Below are 20,215 nucleotides of genomic sequence, written 5' to 3' on the forward strand. Positions count from 1 at the left end.
ATGCAGGCGCGTGGCAGCAAACATTTTCATCCAACCCTCCTACGCGGAGTTGTAGCCCCAACGGAAGGACATCCGGTGCAGGTGCCGGCGCGGCCTGACAAACTTTCTCCTCCTTCGAACGAGATCTTTGCGAATGAGTCATTTTTGGGGAGGGCCCGGTTCTCGACAAGATCCCGTTTCCCCATTTCTGGGGACTCCACCCCCGTCGGGGGTCCACTGGGGCCTGACGTCGGCTCCGTCCCGGCCCCGTCCAACAGACGCCCCGCAGTTTCATGGTGCTGGTAGGGACGGGAATCATGAGCGGCGGGCACTTCCGTGCCCGGCCGGCAAGCACGGAGCTAAGTGGGTCCGGATACCGGCACCGCAGCAGCCAATGTTATCTCGATTCCCTAGCGTGAAGTCGACTTTGGTACCTATCCATGCCCCAGATCAGGCAAACGGCACCGACACAATTGACGATGATGGGCGGTGCAGACTTCAGTACGTTGGTGTGCTGCTCCGAATCCTGGCAGGTTTTTGCAGATCACTTGAGGAGAACCTACGGCGTACCTCCATAGTAAGATCCGAGTTTTGCCTCCTGAGACAAGAGGCATGGGTCGAAAAGGCCGTGATGTCATCTCATGCATTGACAGGAGCGGGAACTCGGTGCTGGACCAAGGACATGCAGCTTCCTTCGGGATCCAACCTATCGAACGCAAAGAGTTGCTTGAAAGCGGTCAGAACTTGGGTCCAAAACCCGGATGTAACTGAGACCCTCGGGCGTTGGCTGGGGGTTTTTGATCCTCGTAGAGGCAGGTTATAAAGGTCTCAAATAATAAGCAAGCCATTAGCCGGTTGATGCGTTCTAGTAGCGGAGTAATATCACGAAATTTTGTAGAGATTGTTGGAGGGCTGTCTTGCATCGGTGGGGGTCACATGAGGGCGGTTGATGTCGATCTGGGTTCTCCGGCGGATTTTTAGTGCTACGCCTTGCAAATCACGAATCGGAGTTGAGAGACCAACACGCCTCCCCTACAAGTCAGGCGGTTCGGGTATTGTAAGTACATACACATTCAAACAGAGAGATTTGCCCTCCTGTCGACTTGTATCCGTGATGGTGAATGGTACTTATCATTTTGCCTTCCTGGGTTCACTTTTGTCTCCCCATCCCTTCCGCTGCGTTGCTCCCCACGAAGCGAATGATCAAACCCCAAACAGGCAAAGGGCCGGTAAGACCCCTTTGCCAAGTGGACTAGCCCGGGCCAACCGGGGCCGCTAGAACATTCGCTGAGGCTTCTGAAACCTCGCAATTGGCTCTCAGACACCAGCAGGCTGGGCTGGGCGGGCGAGCGCATGCTCGAGCGCGCAGAAAAGCCCTGGCATAGTGTCGGGTATGTATGTATGTACGCTATGCGCAGGTATGGGGAAGCGCGGGAAACTAGGGCATTGTTCCCCTTCATGTGTCGATGCAGGAGATCCGTTTTTGGCCATGTGTCGAAGACCCAACCACAACGTCAATGCTGCATTGCACCCAGGATTGGATGCTGCCTGGTTTTGGCGGACCGACTTTGACGAGGCGGGGGGTCGAGTTGACGACCCAGAGATGCAAGGATGCTCAGAACGACACGACGGCAGCCGGCTTAGCCGTGGATGTAGACGGGCACGTGTCCATCAGATGATGAGAGGCTGTGTGATACAATACGTAGGTAGTTACTCCGTACCGGGGCACCAACAATGGACCGACCCTTTGCCCCCAAGCACCGGTCAGGGTTCCATGATTGGATCGTCGGGAAAACGTTGAAGGGCTGCTCCGAGGCCTGCTCCGTACCTTACCTAGGCAGGGAGATGGAGGGGTGGGACGGGGAGTTGGTTGCTGGTTGGGCTGAACAGAGGATGCGATGGACGCAATGATGATTCCAAGGACCAACCCCGTGGACCGGCCCAGATGACGGCTTTGATGTTTGCTTGGCGCAGGTGAAAAGAAGACAATTGGATCCAAACCTTGAACCTTGGGGTCCATCTCGGTGACATGCAGAGTGTGGAGTGCATCTTTTTGGCGTGGTGAGGCTGGTCCCGACGCACCTAGCTCGACGGGCTAGGTAGCTACCTAGTAGCCGCGGAGTGCCCAGGTAGGTAAGGTAAGGTAGGTTTTTTGCTGCTTGCTTGGTTGCTGCGTCCATTGCTTGCTGTTGCTTGCGGCTTGTTCTCCCCCCCTAGTCGGATTCGCCCTGCCCACTGGCCGCCCGCACCAAAGACTTGGGAGCCGGGGTTGGCTACAACCTGGCAAGGGTGCAAGCGAAGAGAATGGGTCAAGCCGCGCCTTTCCCCGCGACCGGTGAATCTTCCTCCTTCATATCATCTGCTCTCGACCTTCACCGATTCTTTCCCAGACCAGCGAACGGGACAATCGCATTCTTCACCGGCCGCGTCTCCGACTCCACCACCCAACACTCACGGTTCCATCTCGGCCCTGCGCCGTGAGACATCGACGCCCCCCGGGACCTGCGAGTGTTTCTTCTCCGGTCGCAGAGCTCCCGCGACCTTGCCATCATTGGGCTGCACGCGTGTCGGCAGTCGACTCCCGCCCGCGCTGCCTCGTCTTGTTGCCGCCGCCGATAGTTTCAGCAAGCTGGACGCGCGGCGCTGAGTGCAGAAAGACTCGGGACTAGGTGCAGGTTCGACTGCGATTCGAGAGGCGCACTGCCTGTCTGTCTGTCTGCCAGCCATCGCATCTACCATCTCGAGTTGCTGCGGCGTGGCAACCTGAGTCTGCGCCAACTTCGGCAGAGCAGTCCCGACCAGCGCCCCCAGGCTGTGCCAAGCGGTCGCTGACTGTCGAGGCGCTGTCTTCGTCGCCGTGGCCTGCGGCGACCACATTCACTTTCCAGCGACACCAAACATTTTCCGCCGGCAACCTACTTGCTCGGCAAAACCAACCCCGAAGTCCAGACCGGCAGAGGTCCGCAGCCGACAACAGCGCGGTGGCAGCGCTCTAAACCCTGGCCTGCCCAACAGGAAAAACACCAACGCGCTTGTGCGACTCTCTCTTTGCGAGAAGCCCCTCCCCTCCTTTCCCCCCCTCCCGGTCTCTCTGCTCTCCCAAGGGCCCTACCCCCTTGCTTCCTCAGCCCGGTTTTCTTTTTGCCTTTCTTTCCTTTCTCTACCACCCCTCCCCCCTTCCCCCCACCCCTCTAACCCTGGTCTGCCTCGTGCGGCTTTGGGTTGCCGTCTGCAGCTGCAGCGGGTGCCATTTCGGTGCGCCCGCAGCGGACTCCGCACTAGTCAACCGGCTTGTCTCGTCGTCGTTGTTGATGATGGCGCATCCGTGAGACGTTGCGGAGCTGGGCATCCACCCCGTCCCTTTCCACGTACGCCAGGACGTCAAGCTCTTGAAGCGGCTTACCATCTTGGTCGTTTCTAGACGTCTTCCGCGACTGGCTCTGCGAGTTTCTCGTCTCCCCCTTGCAGACCAGGCACCGCACCTCTGCCGAGGCTACTATCCCGGATCACCACTCCTCTCTGACTCGGCCAGCACAACACCCCCCTGGCTCGTCTTCATCATGGTAAGAATTTCCGTTTTTCTTTCATCCAAGGCTGGGCGGCACGGCGCATAGCTAGACATCACCCGCCGTCGCCGTGGCTTGTTCCCAACCATGTCTTCCCGGCTGTCATCTCTACCACCCACTGTGTGGTACTCTTCACCCTCCCCCGGTGTGACTTACACGCACTGTCGCCCCCCAGCTCGCTCCGGCTCTTGTCCCTTCCTCGCCCCATCCGCAACTGCGTCGCCGGTTCGCGCCCCATCTACTACCTAACCCCCTCCCCCCAGTTTCCTTCGTTTCATTCGATCACCGAATGTGCGGTGAGTTAACTGTCATCGTCCAGAACGCAAATATCAGGAAGCGGCGGGCCTATGGCTACGACGAGATCTCTCCAGATCCCGTCTTCCCCGGGCTACCGTACCCTCCCTCCACCGTCGGCATCTCCTGGTCGCCCGGCCACCAGTATATACCAGGCCAAGGCCCCGCCTATATCCCACCGGCACCCAGCTCATTCGACATCACCCGTCCTGAAAGTCAACAATACGTCCTCCAGCAGGCGGCGCTGATACTGAACCGGCCCGTCGACGACCTGCTGAGCTTGAGCGGCTCGCCGCTTTCCATCCACGACAACCGGGTACATTCTGTGGCCGTTGACGACGACCACCGACATCTGCACAAGAAGTTGAGATTGAGCCCAGAGAGCCAGATGGCGCCATCATACCCCAGCAGTATACCTGGGCCGAGTGCCCAGGAGAAGACATCTCTTAGCGGCGAGACGGACAGATCGGAACCGGGCCGCAGGTCCCATGGTTTTCATCCCCCGAGGAGCCCTTCTTCTGGATGGACGGGCTCAAGGCTGGCCGAGTGTTTTGCCAACTTTTCTGTGTGCTCTTCTTCTGTGTGCTCGCCGTTCGGGTCACAACCATGTATGTTTGGTTCTCGTGGCTTCCAAAAAGTCTCTCCAACAGCTATCCGATCCCAGATGCTGACATGTTCGCCAGCGTATTCACCTCTCCTCGAGTCTGGCTCTTTCGACTATGACAATCCCCAGCTCCCTGCCATGAGCACCGCGACTGTAGTATCGGTGCAGCCTCAATCTCAGGGCTCGCTCCTTGCTTCGCCCGTTACGCCTGACTCTGATGCTCTGTTTGCCTGTGACGATCCCGCCATGGTGGCGCAGTTTTTGAGCGACTACCCGCCGCTGCAACCGGAGCGTGTAATGTCGTTTCAGCCCGCTATCGGGAAGGAGGCCATGGTCTATCCGGAGGTCGCGGCGGTCCCAAAGACAGAAGGCACCGAAACAAGCGCTCTCGCGTCGTCGAACATTATGCAACTGTCGCCTTATGTCGCCGACGTTTCAACACAAAGTAGCATGCCTGGACCGTACTCCGTCAGCAATGCACCGTCGCCGTATGATTGTCGCTCCACCATGATGTCCATATCGTCTCGCTTTCCGCAACCCGGTGGTTTTGGACTTGGTCTGGATACCAAGACGTCGGCTCCCCAGGAGTCTGCGACTCCCGCATCTCTGGACTATGTCCCAACCCACAAGACCACGCCAGCCAAACGTGGTCCGTTCAAGGACCAAGACTCACGGGAGAAGACGGCGCTCACTAGGAAGATGGGGAGCTGTATCCGCTGCCGGATGCAGAGAATTCGGGTAGGTCCTGGTGGGTTTGTGTATTGCGGTCAAATGCAAGTGATGCTGATGCAACTGTTCTTGCTAGTGCAACCTCGACCCTGACAATGAGAAGGGTCCCTGTCTCTCTTGCAAGAAAATTGCAAGCAGTGCCAAGGTGTACCGACTTAACTGCCTGCGTCTCAAGATCACCGACGTGAAGCTCTTCAAGCCCGGACAGGTCAAAGGCCAAGAGTGGACAAATCGCTGGAGAGACAGCGTCATGGATGATATTGGTAACTGGGAGTCGTCCCAGATCCGCACGATCCGAGTTACCGAGGGCTATACAGGCCAATGGGTCGAGCTACAAGTTCGTCAGTTCCGACCCCAAGAGGGCGACAAGCTCAAGAGGTCATGGGTGTCCAAGGACGGTCGCCGGCATGAGGTGGACATTCCACCGTTCGCCATCGTCAACTTGGATGAGGCCAGGGCCAAGTTCGACCAGTACATCAAGAAGGGCCTGTTCAGCTGCTGCCACAACCTGCTAGGTTCGCGCCAAGGACTGCTGTCCAAGACATACGAACTCGCCATGAGGTTGTCGGTGGACCCGTCGACAGCACCAGCCGAGAAAAATCTCCTCGTCGCAACGCTTGACCTCTGGATGTCGGTTCGCCTCACGACCAAGTCGTTTGAGATTGTTGGGCCGGACACGTTGGACATGCCCGGCAACATCATCGACGACAAGGACAACCCTCTCCACGGCAAGGTCCCGCTCCCGCCAGTGATGGGGGCACAGATTGACTCGGTCATCATCCACCAAATCCAGCCTCGACTTCGTCGCAAAGCGCTAGAGCAACTGCAAAAGATGACCCAGGAGAAGAAGCAGAAGACCTGGCTTACGACGTATCTGGTGACATTCATCCTGTTGCACAACATTGCCTTGATCACCAAACATGATGCAGACTATGCCCGGAAGCACGGGATGAAGGTGAGAAGTCGCCCATTCTTGTGAGGAGCACGCGACCATCAACAGTTTTGCTGACCCTTGGCTTGACAGACGAGGTTCGCGAGAGAGGCAAATGTCAAGGAATACAACTTGGGAGCGAATACTCTGTTGGCTTACTTCCACTACTGCAACAAGGCGGTCTACCCCTTCTCGGAAGACTGCAAGGACCAGGACCTCCAAACTCTCGCCGAGCTGGACGACGAAGGTGTTGCGTTTGTTCACACCACGCGACGGCTTGTAGCTGCGCATCGTAAGCATCCACTGGACCTCTTCCGCTTGGTCTATCTGTCATATGCTGACGGTCACTATAGAAAAGGAATGGGAGGAGATCTGGGCGTCGGAAGATTACGAGAACGAGTACTATTATGTCAGCCAACTCTACGAACGCAACTGGCAACCGCGAACTATGGCTTAGGCCGACGACGCTGTGTTTTATCAGCGACAATGACAACATCCAGAAATTGGCCGGTAATCGGTGTGGGCCTTGGGAAAGATGAACAAGGAGGGCTATCATGGTTGTTTTTTTTTTCGAGCGAGGCCTGCAGGTGCGCACGAGCTGCGCCTCCAAAGAGGCCTATTTTCATTTGGGGCTTGATGATTGGGGGACACAAAACTCACGATGCAACGACCTTGAGGTTCCGTTCCTGTCTGCCTAGGTTTGGTTGGGGACTAACTGTTGGAGAAGCACAGGCCCCAGATGGCCGAATGTCTGGTGATTTGGCATTTTATTTAGGATATCATGGCAATTCCAGTGCCGTGCCATCCCATTCAAGTTGGGATGTACCTACTCTGCATCATTCCTCTGGATGATCCCAGTTTTCTCAGGTGCTGATCTCATATATGGAGAAGATCCGTCTGCGTGCCCCCCTCCCTCTCCGAAACTCCTTGTCGACCGCGACGGGAGGCAGCGGGAATGTAGAAGTTTGCACAAGGTCAGAGGCACCGGAAGCCTCAACTTTGCAGGCCACCTGCAGAGTGGCTGGAGCACACAGGCACCTCTGGGACTCGCAGCTGACCAATTGATGCTGGCAATGGGGTATCAACCTCCATGCTGACCAGTTTCGCCTAAGACGGGTATGGGCATGCCAAACGGCGCGTGTTCCTAGACAGCAGGCGTCCGCGGATTCGACAACGATCGTCAAAGCCGGGATCAAGGATGCACGGATGGAAACACAGAGATCTCATTTTCATCTGATCGGTCTCGACCTCCCCCCTCCCCCCCGGCTGGTTCCTCGTGTGCACGCAAGCACCCGGTACCCCCCGGAAGAGCTACCCGAGCTTCCCCAACAAGGTTTTCCGGGCATTCCAACGGCGGCGTTGTGCCTCCATGCCCGGCTGTGACCGGATCACCTTGCCTCGGACTCGAGATGTCCGGCGAACTTCCCCGAAGACCATCCAGGATGCTTCCCGTTTGATTTCCTTCTTTCTGGCTCTGCCAATTGCGCATAATGTTCTTGTTCCCGAAGCCTCTTCACACCGGCCCAGCCACGCCAATTTCGAGAGTCAGACCGGTTTAGCCTCCTCCAATGCGATTGGCGTTGATGATGTGGCCTTGATGTTGTCCTGCCGCGGGTCGGGCAGCAGCACCGAACCTGAAGTCGACGCCATCCGGAAGTGGATGACTTGGCGACCATGCAGCAACCAGAGTCCACAGCCTCGCAGCAACAAAGCCTAGGTTTAGCGGAAGCACGAGGCATTGAACAAAGAGCAGGGTCGACAGATCACACAGCCGATGCCCAGGCTCATCCAACCGTCCAGACCTTTCTGTCGTTCTGTTTGCATGTTTTCCTTTGTGGCTTTAGGGTGCCAGCAATCTATGTACATACAGTACAAGCTCTGCTCTTCTCTTCCAGGTTGTTATTGGCCCATCTCTCCAGACAACACATCTATTTCGCCGCCACGCTTTCACTCCACAAACACAGATGCGAGGGTGGGAGACCAACCATGATGGCTTCGAGACTACACCTCGACTGATGGAGGTAACACTTGGGCACAGAGCTCCCATCCTGTGCTCGGGGAAAGGGCGGCTTTGGGCGGGGTTCCGGATAATCCATATTGGACGGAAAATCCTGGAAGGTCGGGGATGGAAAATCTGACCTCACAGTCTTGCGCTTCCCCAGATGAACCTGCTTCGCAGATGCAGGAGCAGGGGCACCAGGATACCGGGGTTCAACCAGAGAGGTCTTGCTTTCGAGGTTGTTTGTAGGCAACAACCACCTCATCCAGGTTCTTCTTGTCTCAGGCATTGGGCACACGACGAGATAGTCGCCTGCAATTGCCTCGAAGGATTCACCAAAAATCGAACCACTTTCCGCCGCATTCTTTCCCTCTCATTGATCCCATTTGACAGCTCAGTGACTTCCCCTGCAGTCTGTTATCACAGCCTGGTGCATAGCATCATCCATGGCTTCCACATTTGTTGTTGGGCCGTCGTTCGTCCAGCTTCCCCAACTTCAGCACCACAACCTCTCTCAAGGTAGTTCCACCCACTCGGTTGCCCTTGACCGTGCAGCCCATGTGTTCAGAGGAGGCGCTCGGGATGCCAGGTGGACTTCGGCAACTTCACATCAGCTCCGGCAAATGCCGCTCCCGCCCGTTGCGGCGACCCGGCCGTGACTCCGTGGTTCGACCGTCGGTGACGGGACGGAACCCCACATAGGCACCCCTGAACGGCCGCCCGAACTGGACTGAGACCGAATGCTTTGGACCGATCTCGATGAGATTCATCGCATCATGTTCCATTCAGTGAGAGGCCCCAACCGAGATCTCACACGTTCTTCTCACTCATTTCTGCCCTTTCTGCTATAAAACAGGATTATTAGGTCCCGTCTCTCTGCGTTTTCTCTCTCTCCTTGGCTCTCACGTTGTATATCGGCCAGTGTCACACACAGCGGTGCAACCATCCTAATGTGCCTTCGCAGCCGAAACATACGTGGTCCATTTATTTTCTTGCCTCCGGCGTTTGAGTGCAACTAAGCTTTGGGGTCTTGAGCCTGAATATCCCGGCGCCAAGAGATCCAAATACTGTGCACACGCAGTGAAACTTGGAGCGGCTCCTCATGCCGGGCACGAGGTTCGCATGAACAATAATGGGATGGTCTCTTCTTATACATGCCTACATATCTTCTCCAGTGAGTTTCCGATCCTATCAACCGTCCTCGCCAGATTGTGGCCCTTTACTAGGTTTGTGGGCCGGCCCGTCCACAAACCAGCTCAGAAATTCATGGTCCTTTTCCTTGTCGGGGTACATGCAGCTTGGTGCTTTGCTGGTGTGCAAACGCACCCGCACCAGCAGCAACATGCGGGAACGTTGCACCCCCCCTGAGCATTCCCCAACATCCACAGCCATAACGTCCACTTTGTGCCTTGTTTTTACCTTACTCTAGTAAGGGGTAGAGTTTGCCCAGACAGAGAACTAAAAACTGTGACAGGTCATCCATACGCGCTCTCAGGTGGCTTCCCAGCGGATTCCCCAACATGGGAAAATGCCATTCATGTCAACACAAGGCCATGGCCAACCCCTGGACCGATCCTTATGCCCCGCCTTTTCGTCTTCCCAAACCTGGGGCATTGTGGCGCTTTCAGCCTCTCCGGGCACGGGCTACCTTGACGATCGCTGAATAAGGCTTGCTTAGCTCCAAGGCCGCACATACATATCCGGGTCCCATCAAAGCAAATGGCGGATGATCGACGTCCTGTCTGATGAGTCCGACGAGGGATAGGGGCGTGTGGCTTCCATTGCCCATCTTCACACCTCAGACCGAAGCCCAAACCCCTCCATCTGCTTTTCCACCCCTTCGCCGAGATGGAGCATTCCGAGGACATGGTTGGGACCCCGGTAGCCATGGAGAGCGCCACTCAGTCCATAGACCCTTCATGAGCCACGACGTCCTCTTCTCTGTGCTGGACTTAACTTGTCCTGGCAAGCACAAGGCCATATCTCGCCCAGGAGAGAAACGGCGGTGTTGTGTACATACATAGCCTGGGGCCATCCGCATCTCAAAAGCTGGCATGTACGACCAAGACCTTTTCCTCGAGAAATCGTCCTTGCCGTCGGGTACCTGCTGCTTGGTTCTGTCCTCCCGTGGTCTGGAAACTCGTTCCTTCATGCTGGCTCTTCTGAGCTGTACCACACGTCTTTCCCTCCTGACTCTGTGGGCTTGAGCCAGGGAACTCGCGGTCTCAGTAACACGGAAGCTAGCAGACGGCACGTCTTCGCGACTTCGATTTCGGGAACGAGATCGGACGATATGTGCCGTCCGTTGCCTTCCTGAAGTTCTCAGAAGTGTTGGAGTTGTTCCGAAGGGCTGCCTGGAAGTTCTTCCGAGATCTCTCAAACTCGACTATATAACCCCCCAGATTCCTCAACTCTCCCCCAGTTCCAGTCTTCCATCTTCACCACAACAACAACAACTTGTCTCGTCAACTCTCAACCACACACACTTGTGATCTGATTCTTCTGCCTTCGTCTCTCATCAATCAACTCCAAGCAACACCAAGAGTCAACCACTCATCACTCACATCCACTTGACACTCTCGTCTACAACCAAGGTGAGTCTTCCACCTCTTGCCCTCAACCCTTCTCCATAATGTCTCGGTCCCATGTCCAGTGGCACTGGGTCTCTTGTCTCTTGTGATGCTGACCAAGTCTAAAGACACGATCAAAATGTCGACCGCCGGTACCGGACCTGTTCTTGCTGCCGCCACTTCGGCCATTGTGGCCTTGGGAGTTTCCCTCCACAACAAGACTGATGTCCCAACCCTGCCGGCTGGCTTCCCGGCCCATCTCTCCCACAAGATGGCCTGGACCGGTGCCGACTTCAACAACAAGTCGGATCACATCTTCGTCCTGAGTGAGACTCACATCGCCGAGATCAAGGCCGCCCTTGAGGCCTACAAAGGTATGTCTTTCCACTTTGGCTTCATCTGACTTGACAACCTTTTGCTGACACCAGCATAGCTCTCGGCCAGGACGGTGACCTCATTGAGCCGGCCAACTTCCCCTTGCCCACGCTCGGTCCCAAGCTCAAGGAGCTCAGCCTCGACGTCCATGATGGTAAGGGTTTCTGCCTCCTCCGGGGCATCAACCCTGCCGACTACACCGTTGAGGACCTGACTCTGGTCTACCTCGGCGTCCAGTCGTACATTGCCGAGAAGCGTGGCCGTCAGGACAAGCGCGGCAACATGTTGGGTGAGTGAACCTGATCTCTTGTTCTCATTCTGACAAGTTGCTGATCATCTCAACAGTCCACATCATCGCGGACAACAGCACCAAGCTTGCGGCTGAGCACCATCGCCATTCGACCAAGGCCATCGTGAGTCTCTTCCGCCACTTGCTTGTCTGACCAGACTTGGATCCGAGCTAACACCATGGGATTTCGCAGACGTTCCACAACGAGGAGACTGGCGATGTTGTGAGCTGGCTCACTCGCAGCACTGCCGCTGCCGGTGGTAGGTGCATCATCTCGTCGGCCTACACCGTCTACAATGTCTTGGCGGCCACTCGCCCCGATGTCATTCGCACCCTCGCCCGTGCTGACTGGCCCTTCGCCATGTGAGTTCTCCGTTGTGCACACCTCAGGTTGGTGATGATTGCTGACTCGATTGATTTTCCAGGCCGCGTTTCCACTGCCGTCCCATCATCTTCTACGAGGATGAGCGCCTCATCATGAACTTCGGCCGCGCTGCCCTCCTGGGTAGCAAGGCCCATCCTCGTCCTGAGCATCTGCCGTCGCTCACTGCGCGCCAGATCGAGGCTCTCGACGCCATTGAGGCGATTGCCAAGGCCACTCAGCTCGAGATCCAGACTCAGGCTGGCGACATGCATTTCATTAATAACCTTGCGATCCTTCACCGTCGCGAGGGCTTCTCCAATGGCCAGTCTCCGAACGAGAAGCGCCATCTTGTGCGCATGCGCCTCCGCAGCGCCGAGCATGGCTGGCGCATCCCTCGGGAGTTGTCGGCTGATTGGGAGGAGGCTTTTGGTGAGGCTGGTGTCAAGCACTGGCACGTGGAGCCCATGCCGCTCTACTTCTTCCCCATGCGCATCTTCCCCAACTAAGCCGCATCAGCTCACCATCACACATTCTGCCTCGTGGCTCTTTCAGTTCATCATTTCTTATTCTGTTGCCTTGCATTTAACAATGGGTTAATCAACATCAAAAGGGGGTTGTGCATCGGTATGAGAGAGGATTATGGAACATGGAGGTAAAACAGGCGTTAGGCTGGGACACTTACATGGCAGTGTTTATTTTTTTTTTTTTTTTTTTCGTTTTACAGGCAAGGGACATGCGGTTATCGGAGGTTGACGAGATGGAGATCGCATGGCATTGCTTTTTTCTGTTGTCACTTAGATTAGCTTAGGCCTCTTCTCGTGTTTCGGGACCAAGATCTCGATTCGGCCTAATCAACATTGTCCCCAACACTTGGCTGCATTGTGGGATGACGTGAGAAGACAGATGGATCGTCAGATGGTCCCTCTGTGCGCAAAAAAAAAAACTTGACATTTGATGGGTGGGAGATTGTGTGTTCAGCTGCGCTGTCACGGCGGGGCAATGAGTGCTTTGGACAGCTGCGGGGCTTGGTGCAGGAGAGCAAAACAGGCTGAGAGCGAGAGAGCGAGGGACAATATTTTCCTGAGAGGAAGCATGCGGAGGATGGGGTCGCGCTAGGTCCCGATTGAATACTCGGCGCCTGAGGCTAATGTGAGAATGCCAGAGAGCAGACCGAGCAACCACACCGAGGCTCAACTCTGCAGAGTTAGTTTGGAAGACGATGCCATCCCCATGTCGTTCAGAGCTGCCAGGTGTTTGCGTGTGTTTCAGCTCCCTTCACAGGAACGGCTTGTCATGGCCAGACTTGGCTGGCGGGAAGACTGCTGTGGGATCCAGCGAGATGCATGCACCTTTTTCGTTGACGCTCTTTTTTGTGCGTCCCGAGTTGATGTTACATCGACGGCCGATCGGATCGGACCAGGGATCGGGGGTGACCCACTTTGTCGGGACCCGCTGCGGCCATCGGTTGGATTTGACCAAGCCGGATCCAAGCGTTGTGTCCCCCGGCGGCTCCACCTGGCCAAGCTTCCCATCCGCAATGGTTCAGGCTCTTCCACCCGTTCAACGCGTCAACGCAAACAACCAGCCAGCCAACCGAACCGAAACTCCACTGCGAAGAATGCTAGCATTGTCACACACACATCGACTCAACTCATTCAAGTTACCTAGGTATCCACGTCTTGCCGTTGGTCTCTGTTGTGATGGAGCCGGTACATCCTCCTTCAACATCACTGCACGAAGCATCTGCTTTTCTTTCATGCCTGAGGTGAACGGGTAACACGGAGCCCACCTCTGGATCCATCTCAAGAAATCCACAATGCGGGAGCTACCGCTAGCGCAAGCCAACAGGCTTGGGGGCCAGCTTTAATCTGAGGTTTGTTTCTTGGTCTGTGCGCATTCTGTCACATTGTCTCTCTCATCCCCATCCCGCGCTATGAATATTTTCTTACAACCAGTGATCATGGGTCTCCTTGGGGATTGGAGAATAACTATGTACAATTCATAGCTCCCCGCCCCGTCTAATACTCGACTTGTACAGTCGGTTCGTCAGCTCGAAAGCGAGGAGACCGGCTCCAGCCGGATCTGTCCCGGAGCTTGTTCTGCGGCCGTCACCGTGACGGAAAAGGGGGGGAAAGCTGAATTCCACCCCGCCACGATGTAGGCTGGAGGCTGGAATCTTCACAACCAACTTGAGAGATCCGAATTATTGCGCAACCATCCACCTCACTCATCTTCAGCTGGTGAGCCTCAAAAAAAACCCCACGATCTGGGGTGAGACAACAGCAACGCCATCGAGGAAATACGAACAACTACCGAGAAGCAGATAGATGTGTGGCGCGACCTCCACAAAGGAAAGCTGTCAGGGCTCACTCGCTTGTTTCGGCTCTTTCTGCTGCTGCCGCGGCCGCCCCCGCGCAAACCATGCACCAGGGCTTCAGCATGATCACACCGCTTCGACCAGTCGTTTTGTGGGAAATTCCGTGCCATGGTTGCGAGTTGGCGTTTTCTGCTTTCTCATGTGTTCTTTTTTTGTTTTTTTTTTTTTTGTTTTTTTCTCTTGTCAGCACTTCTCATCACCCCTCGCGGCTAGAACCCTCTCCCCCTCCATCACATCGGAGAAACATGTGGGTGCACAAACACGATTCGATGCTGCGGCATGCGACGCTACCGAAGATTCCGGGTCCCCCGGTCTGTGCTGTTGATCCCGGTAAGTAGTGGACGTTTTCATTGGGCGTTCCGGCCTGTTGGGAATGGCAGATGCGCTGAGAGCCATGGATTCGTCGTTTTGGTTCGTGAGCTTGTTTTCCTTCGCTGCTCTCGGGTCGGGTCTGGCCCTTGTCACATACTGAGATCTTTGGATGATCCTCATCAAAAGCAGCTGAGCTTTGGCCGTGTGTACTGCACACGGAATGACTGACCAGGTTTATGGAGGACTAGCCCCTTGATGCTCCTATGCAACGTTCGGTCTTGAGGATCACGCCTTGGGCTTCAGCTTTGCCAGCGGTCTGCCCTTTGACCTGCTAGCTATCGATCTGGTGCATGAAGGAGGTGAGCAGGGGGACTCATCACAACGTCAATCCGGGCTAGGTGGCATGTTCTGTGGGGACCAAGGTAAATACGTACTGTATGTACATACATGCTTCGCTTGCCTAACTCGGTATCTAACCCACACTGGTGCCCTCCATGAAAGGCCACTTGCAGATGCACCACGCTGTGTGACTATTCCTAGCCCCAACGCAATGCTTGTCCGTGCCGATACTGTCCCGGGGCATCCTCTTCTCACCCTAAAGTCTGGTTGATGGTGCCTGAACAGTGACCGAGGCTCGGGGCGAGGCACCGCGCGAGACCACTACAACAACATACGTAGCATCAAGTTCAACAAATTGCGACTGAACCCTGCGTGGTGCAGGTTGATACCGTTTTCCACAGGGCGCGACAGCTCAAGATCCGACTCCTTACGGAGCACTGCGTCGATCGATCTATGAATGAGTATCCACTCGCGGGGCTATCCGCCAGCCGAAGCCGACACCTTGCAGCCGTGGTCACAGACAGATTCGCAGGTGGGCGACGAGATAGGTATCAAAGACATCTCATCGTTCTTCGCCTTACATCGTGCGCAAGGCGGCGCCATCCGGCTCCATATGTTTCCACAGCTCTCGGGAGGTCGGCAAGCGACCTCAGTGGACGGCTGGTGATGCAGGCCGCATGCGAAATACCGAGGTGATGCTCTGCAATATCTCCGTCCACCCTATCTGTTCATCGATCGATCGATCCATTGATCCAGACAGCCAGCAAGCCACCAAACCGGGTATGCTCCCGGAGTTGATTTCCTTCCCATGCCGGCCGGTCACCGCTGCGCCGCCTTGCATCCATCCATCTCATTCCGTCTACGGATAACAGATGTCGATCTCGCCGGGGAACATGGGGTGTTGTAGTTGGTCACAACCGCCTAGGGCTCATCTTATCTTTGTTTGGTACATACGTAGGTACCGGGTCTATTTGGGTCTAGCATTGAGTTTCGTCCTCCGGCCTTAGGTAGGTAATACTGTGTATGCTGCCATGATTCGGAGCTGATGCTGCAGGGGCGGTGCCAAATCGCAACCGGAAGCAGGGGAACAGCATAGCCGGTTGGAGAAGAATACCTCTCCGTCTGCTGGATCCGCCACCACCGCTGTCGCCGCTGCTGCCGCCAACGGGTAGGCCCGTGTTATGGATCCCACCAGACAGACAATTAGCTAATTCTGGAGCATGACCGATGTTTTTCTCGGTCTGTTGGGTAGAGATGCTACACGTTACTCAGTCTATCTCTAGTAGAAGGTAAGGTGTCCCACTCGTTCATTGACGGTTGGCTGGGCAGGATATATTATGCAGTTACTGTATTGGTGAGACCGGTGGACGAAGCGCTAGCGAGATGCTCTTCCCACTAAGGAACAAGACCAGGCTGGCACTGATGTCCAATGAAAAAAGAGAACACCTAATTACCTATGGTCCAGACCCTACGACTGTACAAACATACTATATGTGTCATATCAGAGTATGGCTGCGGCCAACCCTGGGGTGAGATCGTCTGTGGTCCATGTCACAGCTAGTAATATGCATTTTCTCTCATCCAGTCCACGAGACGGGGGCACGGTAACAGGAATACCTATCTCTTTCGACGGTACTCACCGATGGAGACTGAGACCAGAGCTATGTTCGCAACTCTATATCGATCATCACCGCTAGCTGGTGTTGGAAATACAGAAAGATATACGGAGAGTGTGCATATCCGTCGAGGGTTTAGATGCATGTTCCGTCAATACCGTGTGGTGGTTCGGCATATAGGGAGGCACGATGCCTTCGTGGCATGAGGAACTCCTTTCTCTCGCCCATAACACGTGTCTCTGACGTCAGGAACAAGGTCTTGCAGTTGACGCTGATCTGGTGACAGTCCCGGGCCCGTCAGTCTAGACTCTGTCGTTACCGCTACGGATCTACACATGGGCGGCATGTTGATGCGTGGTCCCGTCCTGCAGAATGGCAAATCCCTGTTTTTTGTTTACCAAGATCCTCTTATTTCTGATCTAGATAGCTTGCTCGCCCGATGGTTGGCTGGTTGGTTATGGTACCCGTCGTGCTGATTGAGAAAAAGTACTCTGTGCCTACTCGTTCTGGATCTCACATCAGAGCATCGAGAGAGAGTACGATTGATAACGGCGTTGATAAGTTGGGCAAAGACAGATCATCCTTAGCACAGCGGTTATTGACGCTTTTCGATAAATCCCGTGACGTATGGCGGTAGCAGCTCTACTCATACCTAGTATTACCTGGCTGACAACAGCTCTTTATATCAGGTACTTATGTTACTGTAGGTGGGAGTTTGACGCCACGACTAACATCTCTTTTTTGCTGGATACTCCGGATGAATCAATGACGAGAGAGGAAAAGGAGGAGAGGGAAAAAGAGGCAAAGGTAGTAGTCGAGTTGAAGGAGAGCGACGAGACGCTGAACATGACAGCCGAGATAAACTGAAAGAATACGCGTCTGTGATGCCATGAGCACGACGTTGAATATAGTATATCAAGCCACTGAGTGTTCTAAGTGCCATCAATCTGCCCGCGTACACGGGTAGACCGAGTCGAGGTGTGGTTGAACAGCAGGAGACAAGCCCTCTGAAAACTTTACGGTCGAACCATGAGGTATCTTTCCCCTTTAACTTCTATAAACTGGCGGGGAAGACCCCAACGGCGTCCACAGGCTCGATGACGTGAACAGAGGTATCGAAGGGTAGATGGGCCATGTTACTACGCACGTCGTGGGTTCGGACTGGCGTTGTCCTGAATCTACGATTGAGACTTTCATTGAGACATGATGATCACTCAGAGGAGTCCCAGACCGATACCTCCAAATCTGTGATTGTTGCACCGTTGTTGCACACCACATCCCACGCAGCGTTGTACAATGACCCAAGCGTAGGCAGGACAGGGCCCTCAACTCCGCGAGGCATGTTCATCGTGGCCAATGCACACAACAAAGACGCTTGCATCAACCTGTTGAGGACAATCATTTGACATATCATGCATGAAGATGGATGAAGAAGATGATGATCTTGCTCTAGCTCACGCACACACTCGGTCAAGTCATTATTTCGGCACCTCGACCGTCTCGATGCTGACACTCTTTCTGACGACAGATGGAGGAGGAAGCGAAAATTTGTCTGGCGAAAGGGGGGGCGGGGAGGGAGGGAGGGGGAAGGGGGGGCATTATAGTTTTCCGTGCCTTCCCAGTTTCTACCTTCTCATGGCCATCGTGCTCCTTCCATTTGTCGTTAACAGCTCCAGGCAGCGTGAAGACCAAGGGGAGGTGATCACCAACTTGGATGCTGACTGCTGCCTAGTGGCTACCTAGGTAGCTTAGGTATCTGGGTCTGGCAACATCAGTCATGCCCAGCCAGGAGTACCTGCCTCCCCTCATCCATGCTGGAGCGGGCACCTCAGTCGGATCTTGTTTGGTGACCTGGTGACACCCGTCCGTGGGAAGGTGAAGGTGCAGACGTGAGCTGCCCTGGACAACTCAACACAATGCACCTTGACCCGGACGACCCGGACGATGCGGGACGGGTTGTGGATGAGGACGGGAAAGAGGCAGCGCGTGTCAGGTGGAGGCACGACGGGAAACACGGGCACCTCCCTCAGGTCACTTACAGGTTCTTTGTGTGTCAGCCATGTCGACACAAGGCCACCTCGTCCACGCCCCTCGTCATTGACAATCCATGACATGACACCTCCCGTCCGCACGGCACAACATCCCGCGCTCGCACCTCAAGCCCTCCAGTCCATAACACTACCATTGGATGTCTGCCACCCTGCTCATGCACTAGGTGCCGGCTCGCCCACACACGGCTGCCCTGCCCAGCATGATGACCTTCACATGAGCGCCTGCGATTGACAGCATGCCAGAGTGTAGCTTCCAAACAACATCCTCTTCAAGGAGCCCTCAACAAGCAGCCTGGGCAGGCGCCTGCCTTAGTGCAACACTCTCATCCATGATGAACCTCATGTTCTCTCCCCTCTTCTGGCCCCGCCATCTGCTCGAGGACTGGAGACACCACGCAGGGTGCCATGGACATGTGCAATTCTGTGTGCGGACATGGAGAAACGCCTCGGTAGCAACGGTCAACGAACTTTGGAACACAACACAGCCACGGAAGGGACACAACACTTGCACCGTCCTTTCTGCATCACCTCATGAGCACACATGGGACGGACTTGAATCAAAGGACAGACCCGAGTGAGGTGGGCATGAGGGCTCCTCGAGTGTAAGCCAGACTTTGGGGTTGCAGGCACTTCTCGCAGTCCAACCTTCCACCTTACCTACCCTTCCAAACCCCAAGGAGTGCAGATAATGACGCAACCACTCATCAGCCTGAGCATGCCGCAACCCCTTCAATGACCACACCAGCACCTGCCACCATCGGACACACCGAGCTCGCCGCGCGGGGTGTCTGATGCTTCTCACTGTGTGTACGTGAGCGGGCAAATGAACCTATATGAGACGAAACATACCAAGCCTGGCAAGCCACATTCCGGGCTAGACGAGGACGGTTGGGTTGCAAGATCGCCGTCGATGCTGAGTGATGTTCGTCAAGCGGATCAAGGAAGCACCAGTTCTCAAACATTGTTATCTGCCAGGTTTTGCGTTCATGATTTGCGCCCCAACTTGGCGAAGGTGGTTCCCGGTTTCTCGTTTGTGATTTGAAAGTTTTGGTTGCTCATGGCCCTTGTTCTCGTCGTGGGAGGAGGTGTTACCTCCGCAGACTATCATTTTGATGAGTTTGGTATGAGATCGAGGATCGCCAACCGTCGTCTTCGATCGACCCCGCTTTTGCTGAAACATGATCATCCAGCCACGAAGCAAAGTCTCTTCTCTCTCGCGCAGGTATGGCTGGACCGTCGGCAGTAATGTCTGGCCCGTTTGGGCAACATCTCATCGTTGAGTCTCGTCATTCTGCGCGCGGGGCGAGACGATACCCTTGTTGTGTTGTTGAGGCTATCACATGAGCTTCCCGAGCGCCCTCTGCTTTTCGTTCATGTCAAAAGCAAATGTCTCCCTAGGGAGTATGCACCGCATAGGTTGACGCCTCCAGTATACTAATAGTAATCAGTGCGGGACATTCCGATCCCCGTCTCCGTGGACTTGGACTATTGACGCAGCTAACCCCGGATTTTGCTGCGCAAGTGCCGGAGCACCAAAGCCCTGGATAGGAATGAGGCTGCTTATTGGTATGTACAGAAGGGCCATCGAGATCTAGATGAGCCATCCTGCACGCTCTAGGGAAGCCGAGGCATTTGACATGTTGTCTGTCTTGTTATTGTCAATTTTGACAGATGCCGCCCCATCAGCTCATGACAGAACCTGGAGCCGTTCATGTCAGGCAGATTTGACAGCGGCGGGGCTCCGTGACAGCCCCATCAAATCCAATTTCGACGTCTTTGACATCAAACCAGGTGTAGTTACAAAAAAAAAAAAAAATTAA

The 20,215-nt window shown here is 55.1% G+C and overlaps 4 protein-coding genes across 4 annotated transcripts; 3 read left to right on the forward strand and 1 right to left on the reverse strand.

The window, feature by feature from the left end:
* Positions 1-2,430: 2,430 nt before the first annotated feature.
* On the reverse strand, positions 2,431-3,385 carry VTJ04DRAFT_1738 (uncharacterized protein; the record flags this gene model as incomplete). The annotated part of the gene is made up of 2 exons (XM_069359458.1): positions 2,431-2,811; positions 3,176-3,385. The coding sequence occupies 2 exons, from the start codon at positions 3,383-3,385 to the stop codon at positions 2,431-2,433; spliced, it is 591 nt and encodes a 196-aa protein (XP_069224346.1).
* Positions 3,386-3,539: 154 nt separating this feature from the next.
* Positions 3,540-6,560, forward strand: VTJ04DRAFT_1739 (uncharacterized protein; the record flags this gene model as incomplete). Its single annotated transcript, XM_069359459.1, has 6 exons — positions 3,540-3,542; positions 3,865-4,447; positions 4,523-5,181; positions 5,249-6,127; positions 6,197-6,395; positions 6,457-6,560. 6 exons carry the CDS (start codon positions 3,540-3,542, stop codon positions 6,558-6,560), a joined length of 2,427 nt encoding a protein of 808 aa, XP_069224347.1.
* A 29-nt stretch (positions 6,561-6,589) lies between these two features.
* VTJ04DRAFT_1740 (uncharacterized protein) lies at positions 6,590-7,160 on the forward strand (the record flags this gene model as incomplete). The annotated part of the gene is made up of 2 exons (XM_069359461.1): positions 6,590-6,857; positions 7,120-7,160. 2 exons carry the CDS (start codon positions 6,590-6,592, stop codon positions 7,158-7,160), a joined length of 309 nt encoding a protein of 102 aa, XP_069224348.1.
* A 3,651-nt stretch (positions 7,161-10,811) lies between these two features.
* VTJ04DRAFT_1741 (uncharacterized protein) lies at positions 10,812-12,206 on the forward strand (the record flags this gene model as incomplete). The annotated part of the gene is made up of 5 exons (XM_069359462.1): positions 10,812-11,046; positions 11,106-11,336; positions 11,393-11,460; positions 11,530-11,699; positions 11,762-12,206. The coding sequence occupies 5 exons, from the start codon at positions 10,812-10,814 to the stop codon at positions 12,204-12,206; spliced, it is 1,149 nt and encodes a 382-aa protein (XP_069224349.1).
* Between the last annotated feature and the right edge of the window lie 8,009 nt (positions 12,207-20,215).

Source organism: Mycothermus thermophilus, assembly GCF_041956435.1.
Source record: "Mycothermus thermophilus strain CBS 625.91 unplaced genomic scaffold VTJ04scaffold_1, whole genome shotgun sequence".
Lineage (NCBI taxonomy): Eukaryota > Fungi > Ascomycota > Sordariomycetes > Sordariales > Chaetomiaceae > Mycothermus > Mycothermus thermophilus.